Genomic DNA, 25187 nt, shown 5'->3' with positions numbered 1-25187 from the left:
ATAAACGAGTATTCAAGTAGATATTTAACATGTTCATCTAATATTCAAAGATTCATGGAACTAGATGAGTATGAGCATTTAAATAGATGTTCAACATATGCATCAAGGTAGTTCCTAGGCATGTTCAAGGTATCATTAGTCATTAATCATCATTCCTAATCATCATCAATCATTATCGAGGATTCTTCAATTTTCATCAAGCATTATCAATCATTTAGCATCATCAAGCATTACTAAGCAATATCAACCAATCATTTCCAAGGAATCCTTCAATTCATATGAAAATGGCAACTCGGGAAGAAATTTTATATCGAGAGAATATTATCATTTAGCATTCTTAATCATCTTCAACTATTCATTTAGCAAGCATTCTTCCAAATCATTGTCAAGAAAGCATTTTAAGAGATATTCTCCAAAACATGTATGACATTCGCAATTTAAGGAGAATTTTCTCATCAAGAAAATATAATTATTAATTATGAAACATTACCAAAACATTTTGCACTAATTGTAATCATTTAAGAGAATATTGTGATCAAGTAAGCACAAGCATGATTACAAGAAATAAAATGGCTATCTTCATTCATCATGATTCCAATTTGGTTTTCTGAAATACAAGCATGATTTCAATTTTCAAAAATATATAGATAGATACCAATCCAAAAACATGTAAGCATTGAAATTCAAAGTGGTACATGTTATTTCCTATAATTCATGAGTGACATAAATTGTTATCGAATATTTAAACGTAAAGCCCTCATCTCATGAATATATCCAAAGTGAACATCCAAGCATCAATGAATTCCAATTGTTAAGATTCAAAAAATGAGCATTCAATTAAGAACATTAGGAATTCATTTCTAACTTAAGCTATAAGCCATATTTCATTTGACATGTTAAGTTATTTATGGTAACCTATAAGTTGGATGTGTCAGTGTAGAACTCTTAATATGTAATATATCAAGAGGAGGTGAATTGATCTATTAAACTTTCTTTGAAAATCTAAGTATAAAAGATCGAAGCTTTTTCACCTAAAAATATTAATGAAATCATGCTTATATTTCACCCAAATATCAAGAATCAAGCAAAATTCTCAAAAAAAAAAAATGTTAAGGAGGTCACCCATTTTCCATTTTGTGTCAAGAAAGCATCCAATCTTCAAGTTGTTCCTCCTTATTTTAACATGGCTACAAGAGATTTACTCATTTAATTTTTGGTATCGAAATTACTTTGTATCTTTAAGGTTAGTTTCAACATACAAAGTTCCTTTTTGGAACCTATGGTTATCTAGTTCTATAAATATTTTTAAAATTAGCAAATAATAAAACACAAATAATTCAACTTTCTTCTTGTAAGTGTCAACAATATTTTTCAATTTTTCATTTTCCTTTCCCAAGGTATCAAAGTTTTTACGAAATGCTTCAATATCCATTTTCAACTTTTTATTTTCCTTTTCCAAATTTAGTTTTGTTTTCATCAAAAATGCATTTTCAACACTAAATTTTGAAAATTTTTCTTTATGTTTTAATTTCTTGTCTTCAAACTCACAAGCTAATTCCTCAAAAGCTTCTTCCATCTCTTCCATTGAAAACAAGAAAGGTTCACGAGATGAAGAATTTACCTCAAATTCGTGGATTGAAAGTTCGACTTCACTTGACTTTTCATCATCTGTTGAAAGCTGGCTTTCGTAATCCCCTTCTTCTAATTATACTTCTATTGTTGTTTCTTCTTGCAATTCTTCTAGTCTTTCCCGTATTTCTTTAGCACTCTCACATTTGGAAACTTTATTATACACTCTATTTCCGAGTGCACTAAAGAGAGTATGCATGGCATTTACATTAAGTTGTGCAGGTCTAAATCATTCGTATCGCAAGCACTCATTTTTTTGTTTATCTTGTGTGGGCCATTTTCAATTACCTTCCAAACTTCATAATCATTGACTTGAACAAACAACTTCATTGCATTCTTCTAAAAAGAGTAGTTTTCATCGTTGAAGACGGGAGGATCAACAATTGATTGTCCTTCATTATAAATTGTTGCGGGAAAATTTATGGTCATGTCTTAAAGCTAAAAATGATCACTCAAAAGCTATTAGACCTACAAGATTGAATCTAGGCTCTGATACCAATGTTAGAAGTGTTAGCTCAATATTAGTGAGAAAATATCCAAAATGGGGGTGAATTGGATTTATAAAAATTCCTTTTAAAAAATTAAACTTTGAATGAAGGCAAGTGTAAGGACAAGTTTCTCAAAGTTGTTTTAACTTTATAAAATACTAAAGAAAATTCAATATGCAATTTTAAGGATAAGTAACTTGAAACCAAATTCTTCTAGTTTTTCAAGGTAAGATGCATAAGTGAAATTGGTAGAAAGTAAGCTTTTTTAAGTATGTTAAAATGAGTCAAGACGCATGTAAGTTATAACCAATTTTCTAAAATCTCCTTTGGATGAAATCTATAAGTTTAAGAAGAGAGAAATGCAAAGAAAAGAACACACAAGATTTACAGAGGTTTGGCTCTTTTTATAGGTGCCTACGTCTTCTCTCTTAGTAAGCTAAAGAGTTTTAGATCCACTATCAAAAATACTTTTTCAAGTCTCAAGCATAACCTTTACACAGCCTTTTTCAAAAGATCAAGCACAACCCTCACTAACTTTTCAATGCCAAGTTAAAACCTCTATGCCTTTTATGGATCAAGCACAATCTTACAAAACTATCTTTTGAAGGCTAAGGTACAACCTTTTCTCTCTTTCAATTTGATTAGCAAGAGTACCTCTAAAAGGTGAATTTTGTTGAGTAAGTACAATGTTGGAAGAATGTGATAAGATAAAGGATGTTGTCAAAGGATTGGAATGAAAACACAAAGAGATTTTAAGCTCAAAGTGGTTGCTTGCTCTTGCTTGATTTTTCCTTTTCTCTTTTTCCTTCACACAATTTTATTTTGAGTTTGTTTGGCCTTTTTCTCTACTCTTCCACACCCTAGGATGCACCCAAAGGGTCCTTTTTATAGTTGGAGAAGTCTCGAAGCTATTGGAGGTGATTCATTAAAGAAACTAGTCATTTTCTTTTTGACTTTTGTGTCAAATGGTCTTTAAGGATCGAGCTTGGAAAATGAGAGTGTTGATCTTGGCTTGAATTTCTTCCTTGAAATGCACTTGTAGGATCAAGCTTTTAAATTGTAATGTCGATCCTAGACCTGAGAGTTGAATTGTTTCACTCTTTTTTCTTCAAGAATTGAGCTTGGGAGTGTTAAGGTCAATTCTTCAAGCTTTCAGTGGCTCTTTATCATTTTTTTCTTCCTTCTAGGATCAAGCTTCCATTGTTAAATGTTGATCCTTAAGCTTTCATTCATTTTCCTCGCATTTTGTCTTAAGATCGAGCTTCAACCTAGGAATGTCGATCTTGGACTAATAGCTTCTTTTCCTCTTTTCTTCATTTGTGCACTTAGGATCAAGCTTCAAGCTAAGGATATTGATCCTTTTCCAGAAGTTCCATCTCATAAGCTTCCAATTGCTCTTTGAATCAAGCTTGTTGTTATGGAGTTTGATCCTTCTTGAATGTCTTAAGGTAAACTCCTCACTTTGTGAACTTATCTTTGGAATTCAAACACTTTAACATCTTAAAAACAAACGTTAAGAAGATTATGAAACTTATTTAAGTGATTTTGAGACTCATACACAAATTTGATCATTTTTCATATTGAAGCTTTTTGGACACATCAAAGGCAAGTGTATGAGAGTTTAATTATTCAATCAAGTTCGAGGATCATTCAAATAGGATCAAGCAATTTTGATCATTTTGTCATTTCAAAACAATAATCATTTTAAAGCTAATAAATCTAACACAAACTTACAAAGAATTATGTTAGCCCAAGTCCTTAAAATGTGCTAATCCACACCAATACCATATAAACTACTCTTCTTGGAGTTGATTCTTAAACATGTGATAACTTGAAAACATCTCAATATTCTCTTAATATTCAACAAGTCTGCCAAGGTTGGTTTATAGTAAATAACAATATTGTCAACATACTACATGTCAGATATCTTAAAGTTGTTGTACCCAATAGTAATTCCTCTTCATAGCTCAATCAAGACAACTTTACTCATCAACATACTATAGCCTTAACAACGATGTTAAACAAAAAAGGGGAAAAAAGGCAGCCGTATTGGCGTCCTTTTTCATGCTAAATTGTCTAGTGAGGGCACCATTCACAAGCATAGAACAAGTCTTGAACCATCTACACCATTTCTTCTCGAACCCTATCTCTTTCATTATCGAGTCTAAAAAATCCAAATCCACATTTTTGAAAGCTTTTTTTGAAATCAACTTAAAGAAACAAACCTCTCAAACCATCCTTCCTTATAGAATCAATAACTTCGTTTGCAATAAGAAAGCAACCCATGATTTGTGTACTTTTTCTAAAAGCAAAATTTTAAACCCCACAACTTCCTCCATCATAACTCTCAAACAGTTTGTTAAGACTTTTGCTAGAATCTTATAAATGCTTTTCACCAAACTAATTGGTATAAATTCATTCAAGCAAGTAAGGTTAGCTCACTTCGAAATTAAAGTAATGAAAAGAAAATTTACGCACTCAAAAAGGAGTTTGAGACATAGAAATCATGTATAAACTTCATTACGTCACCTGTCAACATTTCCCATTTGTTCTTGAAAAATTTTTAATTAAATCCATCCGAACCTAAACACTTTATTACCATCACACTTTTAGATGGCCTCCCAACTTTATTTTCAATAAATGGATTTTTCCAAAGATAAAGCACTTTGCTCCTTAAGAAGTTTGAAATTGCTATTGAGCTCCTTCAAGTTGACAACATTCTTTTGGCCGTAAAAGGTCTTGAAGTGTTTGGCAATTTCATCTTTAAGAGAAATACGATTATCGATCACTTCTCAAATCATAAATTTTTCAATATACTTGGCTTTTTGCCTAGCAGAGGTCATTGAATGGAAAAAAAAAAAGTTAGTATTCTTATTTCCATGAAGTAACCATTTGACCTTCAATTTCTACTCCCATGATTTTTACGATTGCCATAACTTTGCTTTTTTTCCAACAATTTGCAGTCTAATTTTGTCATCTATACTTACCCTTTGTAACAGTAGATTTAAATTGTGAACAGCATCTTCGATGCTTGCTAATTTGAAGCTGATCTACATTGCAATCGAACCTTTTTCTTTAAGCCAAAACCAAATTTCAGAGTTCTTAAGATATCTAGATTTTGTCAACTTCCAAGTGTCCTGTAGCATGCCTTGAAAGCTGCCTACCTTAAGTCAATGGTTGTAGAAATGAAATGATTTTGGACCCCAATTAATTAACATTGTCAATGCCTAAAAAAATTAATTAGATTATAATCAGATAGAGAACAAGGGAATTTTTTTTGAATTAAATTTTGATATTTGTCCAATAATTCCACTAGTAATAGAAATCTATCTAGTTTGTAGTATGATGGGGCAAACCTATTGCAAGTAAATTTCCCGCCAACAAATGTAAGATCAATCAACTCCGCATTTTCAATGAAGTTAGCAATTGGGACATAACCAAGAAATTCACCAAAATTCTCATCTTTTAATTGGAATTTTTCACAACATTAAAATTTCCTCTAAAGCACCATGGCATAGCATTAGTACTGAGTATGCCAGTAAGCTCCTCCTATAAGGCTTGCCTAGCACCACTATCATTCGACTTATAAATATGCCCAAACCCGCTCTTGAAATTTAGTTCTTCGATAACCCCAATAAGAAGAATGAGTCTTTGCGAAATAAAACAAGATTCAAGCTTAAAAAAATCATCCTTCCAAATGGTATTCAATCCCTCTGAAGCACCATTAGAAATAGAGAATTTCCCTTGTATAATTTACCCTAAATATCTTTACACATTCTACCTTCCACAAATATTAATTTGGTTTCTTGTAAGAACAAGATGCATGGCTTGATCTTGAAGACTAGTCTTTTGACCTCCCATTGTCTCTTCCTTCCTTCCAAGTTAACAGTTTCATAAAATAGAAGAGAATACCCTAAAAAGTAGATTGATGCAGAGTCATTTTAAACTTCCACTCCCTCAATCCTTTTCCTCCAAATTTGATAGTATAGTGCCTTCGCTTTAGTTGTAGACTAGCCCTAGACTCTTCCCAATCTCCCAAGTAGCAGATGCCTCTTTTAAGGATTAGTGCATTGTGGTGCTTCATATCCTTATCAAACGTTATAACTCAAGGTACAAATTTCATATTGCCTCAACCCAAAAAGAACTTCCATTTTTCCTTTCGAACATTTCTTTTCTTCTTGCAACTAATGTGGTTCCCTTTCCTCTCGAATTCACAGAGAAGGCTTTTTTATTAACCTAGTGGTGAGTGGCTTAGTGGGCTTGTTATCGCACTGATCCTTTCAATCAAAATATCCTAAAGCCATAGCCTCTGATTTTGTTGAATGGTAGCTACAATCTACAAGCTCTAGAGTAGGCCCATTTACAACTCCATTGTCATGTCCCAATAAACATGACCCATCTTCAACTACCCCTAAAGCCAGCACATTACTAGCCTCATGCAAGTTTAAGGAAGCTGGCCTACGCCTAATCCAGCCCAAGGTTGGTCCAATAGTAGTTTGAGCATCTAGGTTCAAAGTAGATAGTGCCATATCTTTTTCAGATTTGACTCCACAATCTTATCTGATCCACCAACCAGTTCTTTTTTGGTAACGTGTAGCCGATCGACAAAATGGGTTGCTTTGCGCCTACTCAAGAGTAGGCTCAGCGTCCTGGCCCTTGTCAGGAACAATTACTCTCTTTTCAACTCTTGAAGGATCATTGTTGAGATCAAACTTTTGATTGAGAACCAGGCAGTCATCATTGTTATCTAGCATCGATCGGGCTTCCCTGATCAAAACCGACCTCTCGATTTCCCTTAATGCATATAGAGGATAGAATTTTGGATTTTCTTTTGATCAAGATATGGACAGCATTAAGTCTCTCTTTCATAACAGTTGACTTGTCCATTTGCACAAAGGAGTCCCAAGAATTGCCTAAGAGTCTAAAAAACTTCTAATGCTAAAGATGAAAACGATACCTCTTCCAACTTTTGCCATAGGCAGAACACCCTCTTCAAGGAGAATCAGACCAGGGAATGATATTTTTAAACCAGACATCAAAGGTAATATGGTAGTTATTAACTAGACATCTGGAACCTTTTTGTTTGCAACAGTTAATAAAGCATAGGTGTCTCTATTGGGGCAAACCTAACAACTAATCCCTTCAATGACGAGTGCATCCTTTTTAAAGAATGTAGCGCTTGTTAGATTCCCCACTACACTTCTATTTCGCCTTTCTAGCTCATTAGGTGGGATTTCAAAGTGGAGCCTTCAAACCTCTCAAATCAAACTTGCAAAGCCTTCTTTTAATCACTAAACCTTCCAATATTAATGAATTGTATGCCATTTGAATTTGTGCCGTCAACAAGGGCTTCCTTTTGTTTCATCTTTAAGAGCATTGTAGTGAAATCTTTTAGTAGGTTGAGTCTTAACTAGTTCCCTATCTTTACTATACTTGTCATTCTAACCGTATGAGGCTTTCTTTACCTTGATGAATTTCCCATCAATTTTATTGTTGTTTCCTAACGAGATGGCTTTTCCCCTACTCAAAACTTTCTTCGTATCTGACGAAAGCAATTGTGACAAAATCGATGCTTCCATTTCCTGTTATGGGCTGAAATAGATTAGTAAAATCCAAAAAATTCTTCAAAATATTTTAAAAGGACACTGTAGTCCTTGTTTCAAAATGATAATTTTAATCTCTTGACTATTAATACCATCAATCAACAATTAGAACAAAATTAAATCTAATACTACATACATATTTTAAGAGATAAATACATCTTATATTATTTTTTTTAATTTAAGCATATTCTCTTTTTTAAAAAATTGCTTATCGTTCTCTCAAAAACCTTAATTAGAAAAAAAAAATCCAAAAAATTTTGATTTGAATGCTTGAAAATTTGAAATTGTATTTGTTTTGAAAACCATAAACTTTTTTCTTGAGATAAAGCCTATTATCATCAAACTCTTTATTTTTCTAATAGTTCGAGAATTTGCTTTTAATTGAAAAGAATCTATGAAAAGTAAATTTTTTGTTCAATAATGGATATCTCAAATTTGATAGTATTGGGTCAAGAGATTAATTTCATAATTGTGATAACTAGTTTTATTGAAAAACTTTTAGACATTTGTTCTTTGAGACTAAAGTTTGGGATAAGGTAAAAAGATTTTGATTTAATTACTATATATATCAAAAGTCTTAAATTTTTTTTCTTCATCAAATATTGAATTTTATTAAGTATCAAAGTGAGACAAATTACAACATTCACAAATCCTGTTTTAGAATTTTATTAAGTTTTAAGTTTTTTTCTTCTCCATTAAATATTGAATTCTATTATATATTAAAGTGAATTTTATTAAGTTTTGAAAGAGAACATGAACAGTTTTTTTTACTTAGAGAAAAAAAGAGGGCATTTGTATAGTTTGTACCGTATAGATGGCCTCCTTCCTACACCATAGTTACTGATTTCTCCAGTTTTCTTCTTTCCAATGGCATGCTTGCTTGGGCTCTTGTGTTTGCCAAGAGCTTCTCAATTATATGCTATTTACATTTCACTACTTGTTTTTTGCGCTTTGAATAGTTGTTATGCGTTCAAAGTAAGATAATAGTAAAAGAAAAAAAATATTATTGGATTAAAATTGAGTATATGATAAAATAAAATATTGTTTCAAATATAATAGTTTCATATAAAATTGATCATACATTTTGTTTCGTATCCTTTTGAAAAAAAATAAGTAGAAAAACGAAGATCTAAATTTGCTTGTAATTTTCCATATATAGTTCTAATAGTTATGCTCTTACAACAAAATACAGAAAAGCTTAGAGTTGATCAATGTTTGATTTGCTTAAATTTTAAAAAAATACGATTTCTTTGGCGTTTTGTTTTTTTTTTTTTTTTTCATAACGCGACTTGTTGTGAAATTGCAGAAAGCCTTGATAAAGTTCAAAGCTTGGTGGAGAACAAGTTCCAAGATATTCGAAACTCCAATCTATTCGGTTTTCAATCTACCGGTCTGCCTTTCACGTCAGAACATCGATCGGTATGATAAAAAACCAGTATGCCGTTGTTGCATAGTGGAGTGATAATAATTTCAATAAGTATCACCTTAATCTTATTTAGTGACAATAATAGACACCGATTAACATTTTTCTTTTATTTAACACATGTTTTTTAATTCTAAATTTAACAAGAGAACAACATATTAAATCGGAGCATGCTTATTGAATTAAAAGCACCTTAATCATATTCGTGGTTGGAACTTGAAAGGTTAATTTCATGTAGCTCTCTAATTTTAATTTAATTTCAGATTCTTGTCAAGGCTGTTCCAATAAAAGAAAGGCACAAATTGATCGTTGCATGGCCGACAACTCCAAGCTGGCATCATTACAAGGAAGGGCCATGCGATTATCTTGGTCTTGTCATTGGCCATAAAGGAGAAGGATCTGTGTATTACATCTTGCAAAAACTGGGTAAGTTCGCGCGTCTTTTCAAAAGTAAAAGAAAAAAAAAAGAAAAATGGTAATAGCATTTTTTTGCCATATTCAAATTATGAAACATTTTAAACATATGCTTAAGCTAGAACTTGAAATTGAGTTGTATTTAAGTATTTGACTTACTAGTTGTAGACACTAAATTGTAAACAAAAAATGAATTAAAAAATATATAATAAAATTTAAAAAAAAATGAAAAAGAAAGGAGAGAGGTACGACTGGCAGGGTGCGGACGCACCCTGCCAGGCACCTCTCTCACCTGCCAGACGCGAAAAATTCGCGTCTGGCAGGATAGTGGAACTTGCCCCCTGGTGCCCAAGGACTAGGCAATGGAGCGTGCCCCCTCCAGAACCCGGGAATCGGGTATAAAGGAGAGGGGGCACTGTAGCATCCGCGGAGGGGGGAACCTGCAAGCAAAAGGGGGGAAAAAACCAAAAAATAGCAACAAGGCATAACCTGCAAAGAAAATCCCTAAGTCTAACAGTCAAAACAAAAACCCACAATCCAGAAATCAAAAATAGAGATCAAGCAATATCAAAAGGAATCAGAAAATATGGGCACAAAAGGAGTAGAAAGCCCTAGGTTTTGGGGGTGGTTGTGATGCCGGCTTTAGACAAAGATAGAGAGAGAAGGAAGTCGGCAGAGTAGGGAGAGGGTGAACTGATCGGCGGTGAAGGGAGAGATTGGGCTTTGGGTGCCGCTAACGGAGAAAGAGGCAGATCCGGTCGTGTAAGGGAACCGGTGACAGCGTAAAAAAGGGAGATCTAGTTTGGGTAAAAATAGGGGGTGCTGCCGGTCTTGGGTGCGACGCCGGCGACGTCGGAGTGAACAAAGAGAGGGTTAGCCGGCGGCATAGCTGGTTTTGGATGTCCGCCGGTCATAAGGGAAGCCGGTGAAAGAGTAGAGAGAAGGGAGAGAGAGCCGGCGGGTAGAGAGAGAAAGAAAAAAAAGAAAATGAAAGAGAAGGAAGGAAAGGAGGTTTTTATAGCTAGGGTTCAGAGGGCTTAAACGACGTCGTCCAGTAACCCATCCAAAGTCCGCTTTATTCCCTCCAAACGGCGTCGTTTTGGGCGCACCAAGGGTTGCTGAACAAGACACCGAAACGGTGCGTTTTGGGAGTGGTCTAAAAGCCTTGGGAAGCAGATCAGTGGGAGTGATCCGGTTATCGTGGGCCACTCTAGCCCATAAAAGGTAAATATTTTCTTTTGATTTGGATTTTGTGGTTGTCTTTGGCCCAATGTTTGATAGATGGACAAATTAGTCATAGTATGTTGTTAGGTAAAATAAAAAGATAAAATACTTTTAAAATGATTAGATGCTAAGAGAAAATAGAAATAATAATAAATAAAAAAAATAATAAAGAAGGAAAATATAAAAGAATCAAGGAGGATAAAAATAGAATGTTTAACGATATATGAAAAAATGATGATAAAAAAAAAATGGTGAGAGTAGATAAAAAATATAAGAATATACCTATATATTTGTTTATATAATAAATAATAATAAATTGAGTGAAATAGCTATTTAACTAAAAAATACCCAAGCATAATACATATAAAGAAATAAATAAGCATTTAATTATTGAAAGATTAATGAATTTATTTAAGTAGTAAATATGGGGAAAAGTAAACATTTAATGATAAAAATAGATTTATATAGATTGATAATGTACGTACATATTTGAATTTAGGATGTTTGTTTAAAAAATACATAAACGTGGGAAAAGATGAAATGTGGAACATATTTATGAGATTCATAGTCATGAAAATTTATGTAGAGATAATAAGAGTGAAAATAAATTAGGAAGAACTAGAATTAAAATATGATAAAACAAAAATGTGGAAAAATCAAATTAGGTAAAAAGGTAGTTCTATATAAATGGAGAGAGAATAAAAATAGGAAAAGATAAAGAACTATTTAATATAGATAAGATAACTGCTCAATTTGATACCGATGATGGGATGATTGGTCGGGGCGCGCGGAGTCGCAATCCCAGGCCGATATTCCTTAGGTTCAAAATCCGAATCAAGGCCCCCACCAGTACGATGGGAGGGCCACGATTTTAAGGTTCCGAAATTCTTAATAAATAAAAAGTTTGACTATACCAAAAAAAAATTACTTGATAAAAATAATAAATAAATAATAATAATTCAAACATATAATAAATAATTAATTTGTGAAAATACAATATACATGACATTAAATAAATAAAATAATAAAATAATAAAAAAAACAACTAATTTAAAATTAAGCATTGAATATTAAATGGCACAAACTATAAAAAATGTAAAAAAATAAAAAATAAAAAAATAGTAATAAATATATGTATATAATAAGATATTAGACATTAGGTTTGAATAAAAGATTGCTTATGAAAAATATAATAAAAAAAATATAAAAATATATAAAATAAAAATAGTATAATAAAAAATATATAATTTTTGTTCACTAAAATAACATAGAATTATAAGCAAAATTGTCTAAAGCATAAATGGAAAACATAAGAACTTAGAACAAAAAATGTAAAGTATAAAAAAAATAATAATAATAAGAACTATGAATAGAAAATATGATAATAAAATATATAATAAAATAAAAATAATTAATAATAACAAAAAACATAGATAATTGCATTAGCATGGCATATATGTATTGCATCATACATATCATTGCATATAAATATTTCTGTTCTCGAGTTTAAGCCCCGATGATGGGATCTTTCGGGGATCCTGCGAAGGCGGGTATTTCTCGAAAAGTTCCTTAGGTGAAAAGATGTCCTCGGGTCCCACCAGTATGATGGGAGGGCTCGAGAACTATCTTTAATAAAAGGCTTTTGCCCGAATTGGGTTCATTATGCACAAAAATATTATTTTAAAAAGAAAACGTACGATGACCCCGATGACGGGAATTATTCGTCGAATTTACGAAGGCGAGTTTCTCGGATAATTCCCTAGGTGAGAATATCCAGAGTCCCACCAGTATGATGGGCGGATTCGAAAAATATCCTCGATAAAAGGTTATTTGTCCGGCATTTTTATCTCACGCCATGCATTTCATCTCGCCACCCATTTGCATTCCATTTTAGATTAAATAGGAGATAAAATAAAAAATAATAATTAAAAAAATCTAGTGAAATTAAAAATTAAAGTCCAATAGGATAATCTAAAAATGGTACCGTTCATGGAACGGGCGTCCGAGGGGTGCTAATCCTTCCCCGGGCGTAACCGTACTCCCGAACTTAGATCTAGAAAATTGTAGACCGGTTTAAGGTTCTTTTCGGTGGGCTTAAAATTAATTTAAGTTTTCAGCGATTAGAATAGAGTCAATAGGTGGCCAATCGCACCTAGTAAAAAAAAAGATTGGTGGCGACTCCTAGTTTAATTTTTAGTGAGTTTTCACATTCACGTCTAGCGATCGGGTTCCCGGACCCGCACGTTACGACAGTTGGCGACTCCACTGGGGACTACTTGAGAGTCGAGCCATTAAAAAATAATAGGTTATCCAAGGCTTTAAATAATCCACTGTTTCCTTAATATTAATGATTTGTACTGCATATTTTGTTTGGTACATTAGTTTATTTCGCATTTATTACTTTATTGCTTCTAATACTTGTGGGGATTTAGGGTAGAGGGATGTGAGATTGTTACTTTGAACTCATGATTTCCTTCACACACACAGCACATTTTACATTAATGCATAAACCCTCCACCCGGGTTATGTCCTTTTTAGGAGGGAGTTTAGTAGCTACGCTCTCGTGAGGTGATAACCTCCGCACGGGCTAGTGAAGACTCCCACTCAAACCGAACCTAGTCCGTTTGAAGCCTGTAATGGGTGAGGACCGGGGTGCCTTACTAGTTCGTGTGGATGACAGTGAGGAACGATTTGGGAACCTTAGCTCTGTTTATAAACCCCGCTCAGCATATAAAGTATCGAGAGCAGCTTAACCTTAAAAAGGGCCATACCCGTGAGAATATACCTTATAAGTAGGTACACATGAAGGAATTTCTTCCACTCCCTCTATTTTAAATTATGCCCCGAGATAATAAAGTATCGTGGAGTAGACAATAATACCCATGATATTGCTTGTTATTCTCTCATTATTTTTAACATTCCATTATTTCTTTTTACCATACTAACTTAAGTTTATTTTGCTTGTCATGTGCATGTTACATGTTCATTTGCATACATCGTAATTGCATATAGGAGAAATATTGGCTACACAACATTCAACCTAAGAGATCCCAGTTATATCCATGGCATCGTCATCAGCAGGCCCGCTCAACCTATACAGAAATGACTATGAGATAGAGTTACAGATGAGGCAGATTCAACAAGAAAAAGGAGACTGTTTGACCCAAGGACATATCTCAATTTTACCCGACAGAGTTCACTTGGATCTTCAGCAGAATGACTTTACGGAGATGGTAGGAATTTGGGAACAATGGAGACGTGCTCATCGAGACAATTTTCAGAACAAGTATGGACACATTGCATGGCTCCTATATGTACCAGTCGATGACCAGATGCTCCGAGCCATTGTTCAGTTTTGGGATCTCTCATATCGTTGCTTTGTCTTTAACAAGGTGGACATGACCCCTACCATAGAAGAGTACTCCTCTCTGCTTCGGATAGACCATATGCAGCCTGACAAGATCTATTGGAGGGTCCAGAAGACGGGACACCGACGAAAGTTGGCCAAGTTGTTAGGAATGACTACGGTAGAAGTGGATCAGCATTTGAAGAAGAAAGGAGACACAAAATGCCTTCCGTGGAGTTTCTTGAACGGATATATTAAAAAACACATGGAGAATGAACAAGGTCTCTTGGCTTTTGCGATGGTAATTTACGGCTTAGTGGTCTTCCCGAAGGTTCTAGGTCATGTGGAGGTGTCAGTCATAGACTTTTTTGATCAGGTGACAATGAGCATCAACCCGGCCCTGTCCATCTTAGCCGAAACCTTCAGATCCTTGAATTTCTGTCGACGCAAGGGTGAGGGACGATTCATCGGATGTGCTCAACTCCTAACCATATGGATCAAAAGCCACTTCGAATGCAAAGAGAGCAAATTTCGAAAGCTTTATCTGTCTGCGAGTTGTCCTATCCGTGAGTTCTGCAAAAGTGAATGGCCCGACTACAAAAGGAAAGAAGAGTGGGTCGCAAGGCTCCGGAGGTTAATGAGCATTGAAGTGACTTGGAGAGCTCCATGGATGCCACGAATGCAAGTAATGTATAAATGTGGGGATAAGCTGTGGGTACCACTGATGGGACCTTGGGGAGCCATCAGCTATGCCCCAATAATGGTGCGGAGACAGTTCGGATCTGAGCAATTCGTGCCCATGACTCACCAGCTCGACCAGTTAGAGTTTACATATGGAGAGCCAGAAACGCTAAAGAGAATTGAGGAAATTGCTCAGGACTGGAAGAAAACTTGCCGAGTAGATCAGGGAAGGGTTACCGATGAAGTCACCACAGGATATCATACTTGGCATGACCAAAGGGTGAAAAATGTCATACATCCCCCGAAGAATTCATCCAAACATCCCGTAAACCCAGAACCTCAAGACGTCCTGCTGGAGAGTGAGTTAACGAGAAAAAGACTTGAAAATGAGATGATGAATATGAAGCGAAGACATGAGGATGAGCTAGAAGAAGTGAAGAAAGAGACTGCAAGAAAGGTACGGGTGGCTTTGAAAGAGCGGGATGAGTGGCAAAGCAAGTTTGAGGAAGTGAGCGTGGCAAATTCTTCTCTATTAGCCAGAATACAAGAACTCCAAAGTGCCAATAACGCTTTGCAGCATGAGGTACGAAGACAAGGACAAACCATCCAAGAGTTGAAAAATGACTGCGACATGTTGGAAACTGCCATGGAGGGCTATAAGGCACAGTATGAAGCAATAAGGCAAGAATATTTCCAAATGAGGGAAAGAAACAATTCATGCACACAAAGCCTTCAAAGGAAAGAAGCTGAAATGCAATGGATATTGAGACAGATGAGAGAAGTGGCATTTAGAGCTCGAGTAATGGCAGACAAGATCAAAGAACTCAGGCGAGAGATCCTTCCCAAGGATGAATTGAGTGAGCGGTTGATCAATCACCTCAAGATGGTTAGGGACCAATATGACAAAGTCGGTTTTTCTTTTTGATAGTTATGTATGGTTTTAGACAATGATGTAATTGGATATTTAAGTTTTATGGATGCGGATTTTCTTATGGTAAATGTTGGATGGCCAATATTTTTCCTATTCAAATACATTTCATTTGCATCATAATGCATGATTCAGATAAAAGTAATAAATAATAATGCACTCAACATAAAATTCTAACTTATTCCTTGAACTAATAGAACAAAATTTCAGAAAAACAAATTCTCCACAGATACAATACAAGAGCCCGTTCTAAGATCATGGGCGACGAGCATTCAGAAAGGATGGATAAGATTGAGAAGAAGCAAGAAGAAATCATGGGTTAGTTATCAAAAATTTTGGAGTTAATATCTACAGATAAAGGAAAGAAAGCGGCAGGGAGTTCTGGTACACCAGAAGATGTTCAACAGACAGAAACGAATACAGACCCCGTGTATCCACCAGGATTTACACCTCCACCTGCAAGGAATGCTTCTATTCTCATGCCATCCGTGGGTCAATATCTATTTTTTGGGATGCCAATAGGACCACCACCGACTTATGCTCAACAAAGGCCAATTGGAGGGGCAAGTCCTTCAGATCCCATCTCTGTACCTGATCTGGATGATCCAAAGGAACAAGAGAAGCTCAAATGTGGATCCGTTGAATCGAAAGATAATCCCGATACCCATAAAAAATTTGACCTTTTTGAGGAAAGACTGCGCATGGTAGAAGGAATGGGAATGTATTGTTCTATGGATGCAATTGAGCTTTGTCTGGTTCCAGATGTGGTTATACCCCCAAAGTTCAAAGTTTCAGACTTTGAGAAGTATGATGGAACCAAGTGCCCGGTCACACATATCACCATGTATTGTAGAAGGATGGCCGCATATGCTCATGATGACAAACTCTTGATACATTGCTTCCAAGATAGCCTTACTGGTGCTGCAGCAAAATGGTACGTCCAACTGGACCGCAATCGAATCCACACGTGGAAAGACCTTGCTCGGGCGTTTGTAGCTCAGTATAAGCACGTTACAGATATGGCTCCGGATCGCCTTTCTTTACAAAACATGGAGAAGAAAACCACTGAAAGCTTCAAAGAGTACGCTCAAAGATGGAGGAATGTGGCCTCTCAAGTTCAGCCACCATTGACTGGGAAAGAAACCACTGTAATGTTTGTTAACACCTTGCGAGCCCCTTACTATGAACGATTGGTTGGTAGTGCCACAAAGAATTTTGCTGATATGGTGATTTCGGGAGAAATGATAGAAACTACCATTAAGCAAGGGAAGATAGAAGGAGGTGATATGGCAAACACAAGGAAAGGGGGAACTTTCAAGAGGAAAGAGGGAGAAGCCCAAGCCATCACTTCAGGACAACACCAAGGAGGAACATACAACCCTTACCAGCCATACCTACCATACCCCTATTACCCAGCTGTGAACAACACTTCACAAAGCCCATACCCATACCCGCCTATGCCAAATGCCTTCCCTAACCCGTACCCATATAATCCCATCCAACGGACACTCTACCCCACAAATATTCACCCACCTACTTCCACACCTGTTACAGCTTCAACCACACAACAAACAACACCTTCAAACAACCATACTACCGGTGAATCAAGAGGATGGCGAAACAAGCAAGAGAAAGTGCAATTTGACCCAATCCCGATCCCTTATGCTGAACTCTTCACTCAGTTAGTTGCAAACCATCTAGTAGCACCCTTATACATAGAGCCATTAAAACCGTCGTTCCCGAGATGGTATGACACTTTCGCCCACTGTGATTATCATTATGGAATAGAAGGTCACTCGATCGAGAATTGCACGGCATTCAAGCATAAGGTGCAAGGGTTGATCAAGGCAGGAATCCTGAACTTTGAAAAAAAGCCAGAACAGAATGTTAACAACAACTCACTGCCAAATCATGCTGGGGCAGGGGTAAATGCAATCGAAAGGGAGGTGTATGTTAAAAGGAACATTCGGGAAGTGAAAACCTCCATGGAGAAAGTATTTGAAGCCTTGGTAAAAGCCGACATGCTCGAGGTGTGGCCTGAATGTCCTAATGTGAATGACTCACGAGATATCCAAAGACTATGTTGCTTATATCACAAAAGATGTGTGGGGCATTCAATCCAGGATTGTAGTTCTTTCCGGAAGGAAGTGCAAAGAATGATGGACGAATCAAAGATCGAGTTTTATACGGAAGCTTCAGAGTCAGCAGTAAACATGATATCCAAGGAGTCCACTCACCCAATGAAGATAAAACCTTTAACCATTTTCTACGAACCAAAAGGAGAGTTTGTGGAGGACAAAACCCATGCCAAGATGATCATCGAAGTCCCTAAACCCTTCCCCTACAAAGACAACAAAGCTGTCCCATGGAATTACAACTGCAGTGTACAAGTTTCAAAAGCGAAGAAATGGATAGCTGAATCTCAAGATGATGCTGCGAATATAACTGGTGTTGGAGGGATTACCCGCAGCGGACGCTGCTATTCACCGAAAGCATATGAGAATCTCAAGAATGAGAAGGGAAGGAAAAAAGAGCAAAGTCCTAGAGAAGAAAAAGAACAACCTTCGGAATCGACAGATGGCTCAAAAAGATCGGTGACAGAAAAAGAAGCTGCCGAGTTCCTCAAGTTCATCAAACATAGTGAGTACAATGTAGTCGAGTAATTGAACTGGTTGCCTGCTCGTATTTCACTACTATCTTTGCTCCTCAGCTCAGAACCACATAGGAACTCTCTGATGAAGATTCTGAACCAAGCATATGTGGATCATGATATCTCAGTTGAAAATTTGGACTACATCGTTGGGAACATTTCGGTGGGTAACATAATATCCTTTAGCGATGAAGAAATCCCTTCTGGAGGTAGAGAAAATTACAAAGCCTTGCATATCACCACCAAGTGTAAAGGTTGTACCGTCGCAAAGGTACTGCTTGACAACGGATCATCCTTAAATGTGATGCCCATGAGGACCTTGGCCCGTTTACCCATCAACATGTCCTACATGCGAAAGAGTCAGATGATCGTGAGAGCTTTCGATGGAACAAGGTGAGAAGTAGTAGGGGACATTGAGATACCAGTAGAAATTGGCCCATGTACCTTTACCATTGAATTCCAGGTTATGGATATTGCTCCTTCATACAATTATTTGTTGGGAAGACCTTGGATACACATGGCTGGGGCCATACCTTCATCTCTTCATCAGAAGGTCAAGTTCATCGTGGAAGGGAAGATTGTCTGTGTTAACGGGGAAGAGGACTTACTCATAAGCAAGCCAACAGATACGCCTTACGTGGAAGCGGCGGAAGAAGTGCCTGAATGTTCCTTTCGATCCTTCAAGTTTGTTAACACCACGTATGTGGGAGAAGGGACCACACCGCCTATTCCGAGGCTTTTCAAAACCACCAAGATGGTTGTCAGTCAGATATTAGGAAAAGGATACCGAGCGGGGGCAGGATTGGGAAAAGAACTACAAGGCATTAGAAGTCCCATACCTACTACAAAAAATGAAGAAAGGTTTGGCTTGGGGTACAAGCCAACTAAGAAGGAAAGAGAAGAAATGATAGCCGAAAGAAGAAAGGAAAGGTTGGCTCGCTTTAAGGGGCATGAGTTGGAAATCCAAGGAATGACATATCCTCATCTTTACGAGACATTCCGATCTGGAGGTTGCATCTTTCCTGAATCACTCACCGTTGGGAACCGAGAATCAGTGTCAGCTTTAGGAGGAACCTTTTCTGATTTATCAATATGTGCAGCGGAGGAAGGTGAAGAACAGTCAGGAAATGGGGATGAGATTCCTACTACATACCTTGGGCCACCGAATCTAAAGTTGAGCAACTAGACCACCATGAGTTTACCAGTCACTTGTGATTCAATTTCAAAGTAATGCAAACTAAACATCCATGCTTATGCCCAAAAGCATTGGAATTTTATGTATCGGGCTTTTTATCATTTATCATTTTAATAAATTAACATGCGTAGTGCATTTCTCATATCTCTTCTCATAATTAATCATTTCCATTAGTGTCATTTCATCCCTTTATTTTAACTATTTACCTATACAATAGCTCTACATATTTCAATTCCCTTTACCTTCCAGGATTCCAAATAATGAATGCGAAGATGATAATGACAGTGGTTTTGAAGTTGATTTTGAAAAAGGTACAAGTGTCAGTGAACTTGACAATACAGAAAACGTGGAGGATTATGATTTAACTCCGGACTTGTTAAGACTAGTAGAACAGGAGGGGAGACAAATTGTCCCACATCAAGAGACACTTGAAACGATTAATTTGGGAAATAAAGAAAATAAGAAAGAAGTTAGAATTGGTATGACGTTGGTGTCAATGGAAAAAGAAAAACTAATAAAGCTACTTCATGAATATGTAGATGTGTTCGCATGGTCTTATCAAGATATGCCAGGACTCAATACAGACATTGTAGCCCATAAACTGCCTTTGAAGCCTGAATGCAAACCGATTAAGCAAAAGTTGAGAAGAATGAAACCTGAAATGTTGTTGAAAATTAAAGAAGAGGTGAAAAAGCAGTTCGATGCAGGATTCTTGGAAGTAGCTAAGTACCCTGAATGGGTTGCAAATATTGTCCCAGTTCCTAAGAAAGACGGGAAAGTGAGAATGTGTGTGGACTATCGAGACTTGAATAGAGCTAGCCCAAAAGATAATTTTCCTCTTCCCCACATTGACACCCTTGTTGACAATACTGCCCGCCACTCCATGTTTTCCTTTATGGATGGCTTTTCAGGGTATAACCAAATTAAGATGGCACCAGAGGATAGAGAGAAAACTACCTTCATAACTATGTGGGGGACCTTTTGTTATAAGGTAATGCCATTTGGTTTGAAGAATGCCGGGGCAACTTATCAGCGAGCTATGGTGACTCTCTTCCATGATATGATGCACAAAGAGGTTGAGGTGTATGTGGACGATATGATTGTAAAAGCTCGCAAAACAGAGGACCATGCGACCAATCTTGAAAGATTATTTAAAAGGTTACGAAAATTTCAGCTCAGATTAAATCCGACAAAGTGCACTTTTAGAGTCACTTCAGGAAAGCTACTGGGTTTCATCGTCAGTGAAAGAGGAATAGAAGTTGACCCGGATAAGGTTCAAGCAATCCGTGATTTGCCTCCTCCCAAAACGCAAAAAGAAGTTAGAGGATTTTTGGGGAGATTAAATTATATAGCCCGTTTCATATCCCAGCTCACACTCAAATGTGACCTGATCTTCAAACTCCTTCGCAAACATAATCCGGGGGCATGGAACGAGGAGTGCCAAGTTGCTTTTAACAAAGTTAAAGAATATTTGTTGAGTCCGCCAATATTGATGCCACCTGTGGTTGGGAGACCCCTCCTCTTATACTTGACGGTAAATGAAGGATCCATGGGATGTGTGTTAGGACAACATGATGAAACTGTTAAGAAAGAAAGGGCAGTTTACTACTTGAGTAAAACGTTTACTGAATACGAGTCCAGGTATTCCTCGTTGGAAAAGATGTGTTGTGCTTTAGCATGGACGGCGCATCGACTCAGGCAGTACATGCTATATCATACCACTTGGCTCATTGCGAAGTTGGATCCGATTAAATACATCTTCGAGAAACCTTCCTTATCAGGTAGGGTGGCAAGATGACAAGTGTTATTGTCTGAATATGATATTGTATATGTGTCCCAAAAAGCTATCAAAGGAAGTGCAATCGCAGATTTTCTCGCAGAAAGGGTGGAAGAGGATTATGAACCAATGGAGTTCGAGTTTCCAGATGAGGACTTGATGTCAATATGTCAAACAAGTGGGGAGGAATCAAAGAAAGAGAATTGGAAGATGTTTTTCGACGGAGCTTCGAATGCCTTGGGGCATGGCATAGGGGTCGTGTTAGTGTCACCAGAAGAAGATCATTATCCCGTTATAGCTAAACTCAACTTCTATTGCACCAATAATGTAGCTGAATATGAAGCTTGTGTCATGGGCCTTCAAGCAGCAATCGAGAGGAAAATTCACATTTTGAAAGTGTATGGGGACTCTGCTTTGGTTATTTATCAATTGCGAGGAGAATGGGAGACACGTGACTCGAAGTTAGTTCGGTATCACAAGTATGTATCAAAGCTGATTGAAAATTTTGATAAAATTTGCTTCAATCATTTGCCCCGAGAGGAAAACCAAATGGCCGATGCATTAGCCACGCTGGCGGCAATGTTCAAAGTTGGTACCAATGTCAAGATCCAACCCATCATGATTAATCTTCGAGAGTGCCCCGCACACTGCTCTAGTGTAGAAGAAGAAATAGACGGGAAACCGTGGTACCATGATATTGTGCATTATCTCAAATTTCAGCAATACTCGGATCAAAGCTCAGAAAATGATAAGAAAACCATTAGAAGGTTGGCAATGAATTTCTTCTTGGATGGGAACATCTTATACAAGAGAAGTAGGGATCAAACGCTTTTGAGATGCGTGGATTCAACCGAAGCTCGGAGAATAGTTGAGGAAGTTCACGAAGGAGTTTGTGGAGCACATGCAAGTGGACATAAGTTGGCAAGACAGGTCATGAGGGCAGGGTATTACTGGCTCACGTTCGAAAAGGATTGTATAGACTTCGCTCGAAAGTGTCACAAGTGTCAGATATATGCGGACAGAATCCACACTCCTGCTAATTCACTGCATGTATTGGCATCACCATGGCCATTCTCAATGTGGGGCATGGATGTGATTGGGTTGATAACCCCGAAGGCATCAAATGGGCATCGGTTCATTCTGGTGGCAATTGACTACTTCACTAAGTGGGTAGAAGCAGCATCTTATGCCAATGTGACCCAGAAAGTAGTATGTAAGTTCATCCAAAAGGAAATAATATGCCGCTATGGTCTCCCGAAAAGGATCATCACGGATAACGCTAGTAACCTCAATGGTTCGATGATGAAAGAGGTTTGTGCCAAGTTCAAGATCAAGCATCACAATTCAACGCCTTATCGCCCAAAAATGAATGGAACGGTGGAAGCAGCCAACAAGAACATCAAAAGGATAATTGAAAAGATGACAGATATATACAAAGATTGGCATGAGAAGTTACCTTTTGCTTTGCATGCTTATCGCACAACAGCCCGAACTTCCACGGGAGCTACACCGTTCTCTTTGGTATATGGGATGGAAGCAGTTTTGCCAATTGAAGTAGAAATTCCTTTCCTCCGGGTCCTTAAAGAAGTACAATTGGAAGAAGCCAAATGGGTTAATGCTCGTTATGAGCAATTGAATCTCATAGAAGAAAAAAGGTTGACGGCACTTTGCCATAGGCAGTTATATCAAAAGAGAATGATAAGGGCATATGACAAAAAGGCACATTCTCGACAGTTTCGAGAAGGAGAATTAGTATTGAAAAGAAGTCTCCCGAACCAGCATGATCCTCGCGGGAAATGGACACCGAATTGGGAAGGACCATTTGTGGTGAAGAAAGCTTTTTCAGGAGGAGCACTAATTTTGGCGGAGATGGATGGAAGGGAGTTTTCCAACCCGGTGAATGCCGATGCTGTCAAGAAATATTTTGCATAAAAAAAAAAGAAGAAAATTTTCAAGTTGAAAACCTTAAAAGGCGGCTTGAATTTGGGAGATGTGTTTAGGGCGAAAACCCGAAAGGGCGGTCTAGACACGAAAGAGGTCCAAGTACTACAAAAGCTTAACATAGAAAGGGTGAAGATCATGATCCGAGATGTTCATACAAAAGACAAGGGAGCTGACAAATGTGCCTATTTCGGGATAAAATTTTGAGACTACTGTTAATATCTATCGAAACAGTCATTAAGAAAGGATTGTATCCCTTTTGTATTAATCAATTTTCCCCTGTTCCTTGTCATTATATTTGATTGTAGAAACTTTACTTTTTTCTAATGAAAAATAGCCTTTCGCTCCCAACAATGCCCTCATTTCCATTCTGCCAAAAGAGGAGATATGAGTACATTGCATTGCATTTGTCATAAAATTGGAATGATACTTAATAAAGAGCATGATAAAAGTAAAAAATGTTTGTAATATTTTGAAAAAGGATCGTAATTGACAGGGAATGAAATGGAGTCTAAGAAGAGAAAGAAAGGAATGAAATTAGCAAAAAAATGGAGCATAGTAAAAATGTGGAGAATGATTGGACCATGCATACGATAAAGGAAGAAAATAGTTATGAGAAATGAATTGGGGAAGACGAGAGGTCGGAAGTGTGATCGATTCATCCCCCATTGATCAAAGAAAAAGCTCTAAAAACACCAAAAGAAAGGGAAACTGATGAAGATGAATTGACATGTTCAAGAATTTTAAAACAATTGAAAAAGAGGGAAATTCATCTTTAAAATCATATGAATTTCAGATGAGGAATTGATTATTTTTCGCCATTTCAAAAAAAATGAAAAAAGTTTCGTTGCCTCAGTTTTGAGGAGTTCATTTTAAAGTTTCGGTGCCTCAGTTTTGAGGGGTTCATTTTTTAAAAGTCTCGTTGCCTCATTTTTGAGGAGTTCATTTTTAAAGTCTCGTCGCCTCAGTTTTGAGGAGTTCATTTTTAGAGTCTTGTTGCCTCAGCTTTGAGGAGCTCACTTTTAAAAAATTTCTCATTGCCTCAGTTTTGAGGAGTTCATTTTAAAAGTCTTGTGGCCTCAGTTTTGAGGAATTCATTTAAAAAAATAATAATAATAATAAATAATAAATAATAAAAATAAAAATAAAAAATATATATATATACATATATATATATAATAAAAATTCGGTAAGAGAACTAAAAAATTTAGTCAAATACAGTGTCTACGTCTTTGCACTATTTCGAATTTTCGAAAAGCTCAAAGAGGGGCAGCTGTAGACATTAAATTGTAAAAAAAAAATGAATTAAAAAATATATAATAAAATTTAAAAAAAATGAAAAAGAAAGGAGAGAGGTACGACTGGCAGGGTGCGGACGCACCCTGCCAGGCACCTCTCTCGCCTGCCAGACGCGAAAAATTCGCGTCTGGCAGGATAGTGGAACTTGCCCCCTGGTGCCCAAGGACCAGGCAATGGAGCGTGCCCCCTCCAGAACCCGGGAATCGAGTATAAAGGAGAGGGGGCACTGTAGCATCCGCGGAGGGGGGAACCTGCAAGCAAAAGGGGGGAAAAAACCAAAAAATAGCAACAAGGCATAACCTGCAAAGAAAATCCCTAAGTCTAACAGCCAAAACAAAAACCCACAATCCAGAAATCAAAAATAGAGATCAAGCAATATCAAAAGGAATCAGAAAATATGGGCACAAAAGGAGTAGAAAGCCCTGGGTTTTGGGGGTGGTTGTGATGCCGGCTTTAGACAAAGATAGAGAGAGAAGGAAGTCGGCAGAGTAGGGAGAGGGTGAACTGATCGACGGTGAAGGGAGAGATTGGGCTTTGGGTGCCGCTAACGGAGAAAGAGGCAGATCCGGTCGTGTAAGGGAACCGGTGA

The 25187-nt window shown here is 36.9% G+C and overlaps 2 protein-coding genes across 5 annotated transcripts in view; both read left to right on the top strand.

Moving 5' to 3' along the window:
• The window catches only part of LOC18598944 (insulin-degrading enzyme-like 1, peroxisomal), an 85125-nt gene that overhangs the window by 16630 nt on the left and 43308 nt on the right, over positions 1-25187 (top strand). For all 4 annotated transcript variants that reach the window (XM_088806219.1, XM_088806218.1, XM_088806221.1 and 1 more), the window contains exons 9-10: positions 9027-9139; positions 9407-9569. In XM_088806219.1, coding sequence (XP_088662345.1) covers positions 9027-9139; positions 9407-9569 — 276 coding nt within the window. The remainder of the gene's footprint in view (positions 1-9026; positions 9140-9406; positions 9570-25187) is intronic.
• Positions 9692-16015, top strand: LOC148762814 (uncharacterized). Its single transcript, XM_088806222.1, has 2 exons — positions 9692-10781; positions 13794-16015. The coding sequence occupies exon 2, from the start codon at positions 13844-13846 to the stop codon at positions 15731-15733; it is 1890 nt and encodes a 629-aa protein (XP_088662348.1). The 5' UTR covers positions 9692-10781; positions 13794-13843; the 3' UTR covers positions 15734-16015.

The sequence above is a fragment of the Theobroma cacao genome, chromosome 5 (genome assembly GCF_053813885.1).
Source record: "Theobroma cacao isolate CCN51 chromosome 5, ASM5381388v1, whole genome shotgun sequence".
NCBI classification, from domain to species: Eukaryota; Viridiplantae; Streptophyta; class Magnoliopsida; order Malvales; family Malvaceae; genus Theobroma; species Theobroma cacao.
Note: the sequence above shows the minus strand (reverse complement) of the source record. Positions and strands in the feature narration are given on the sequence as shown.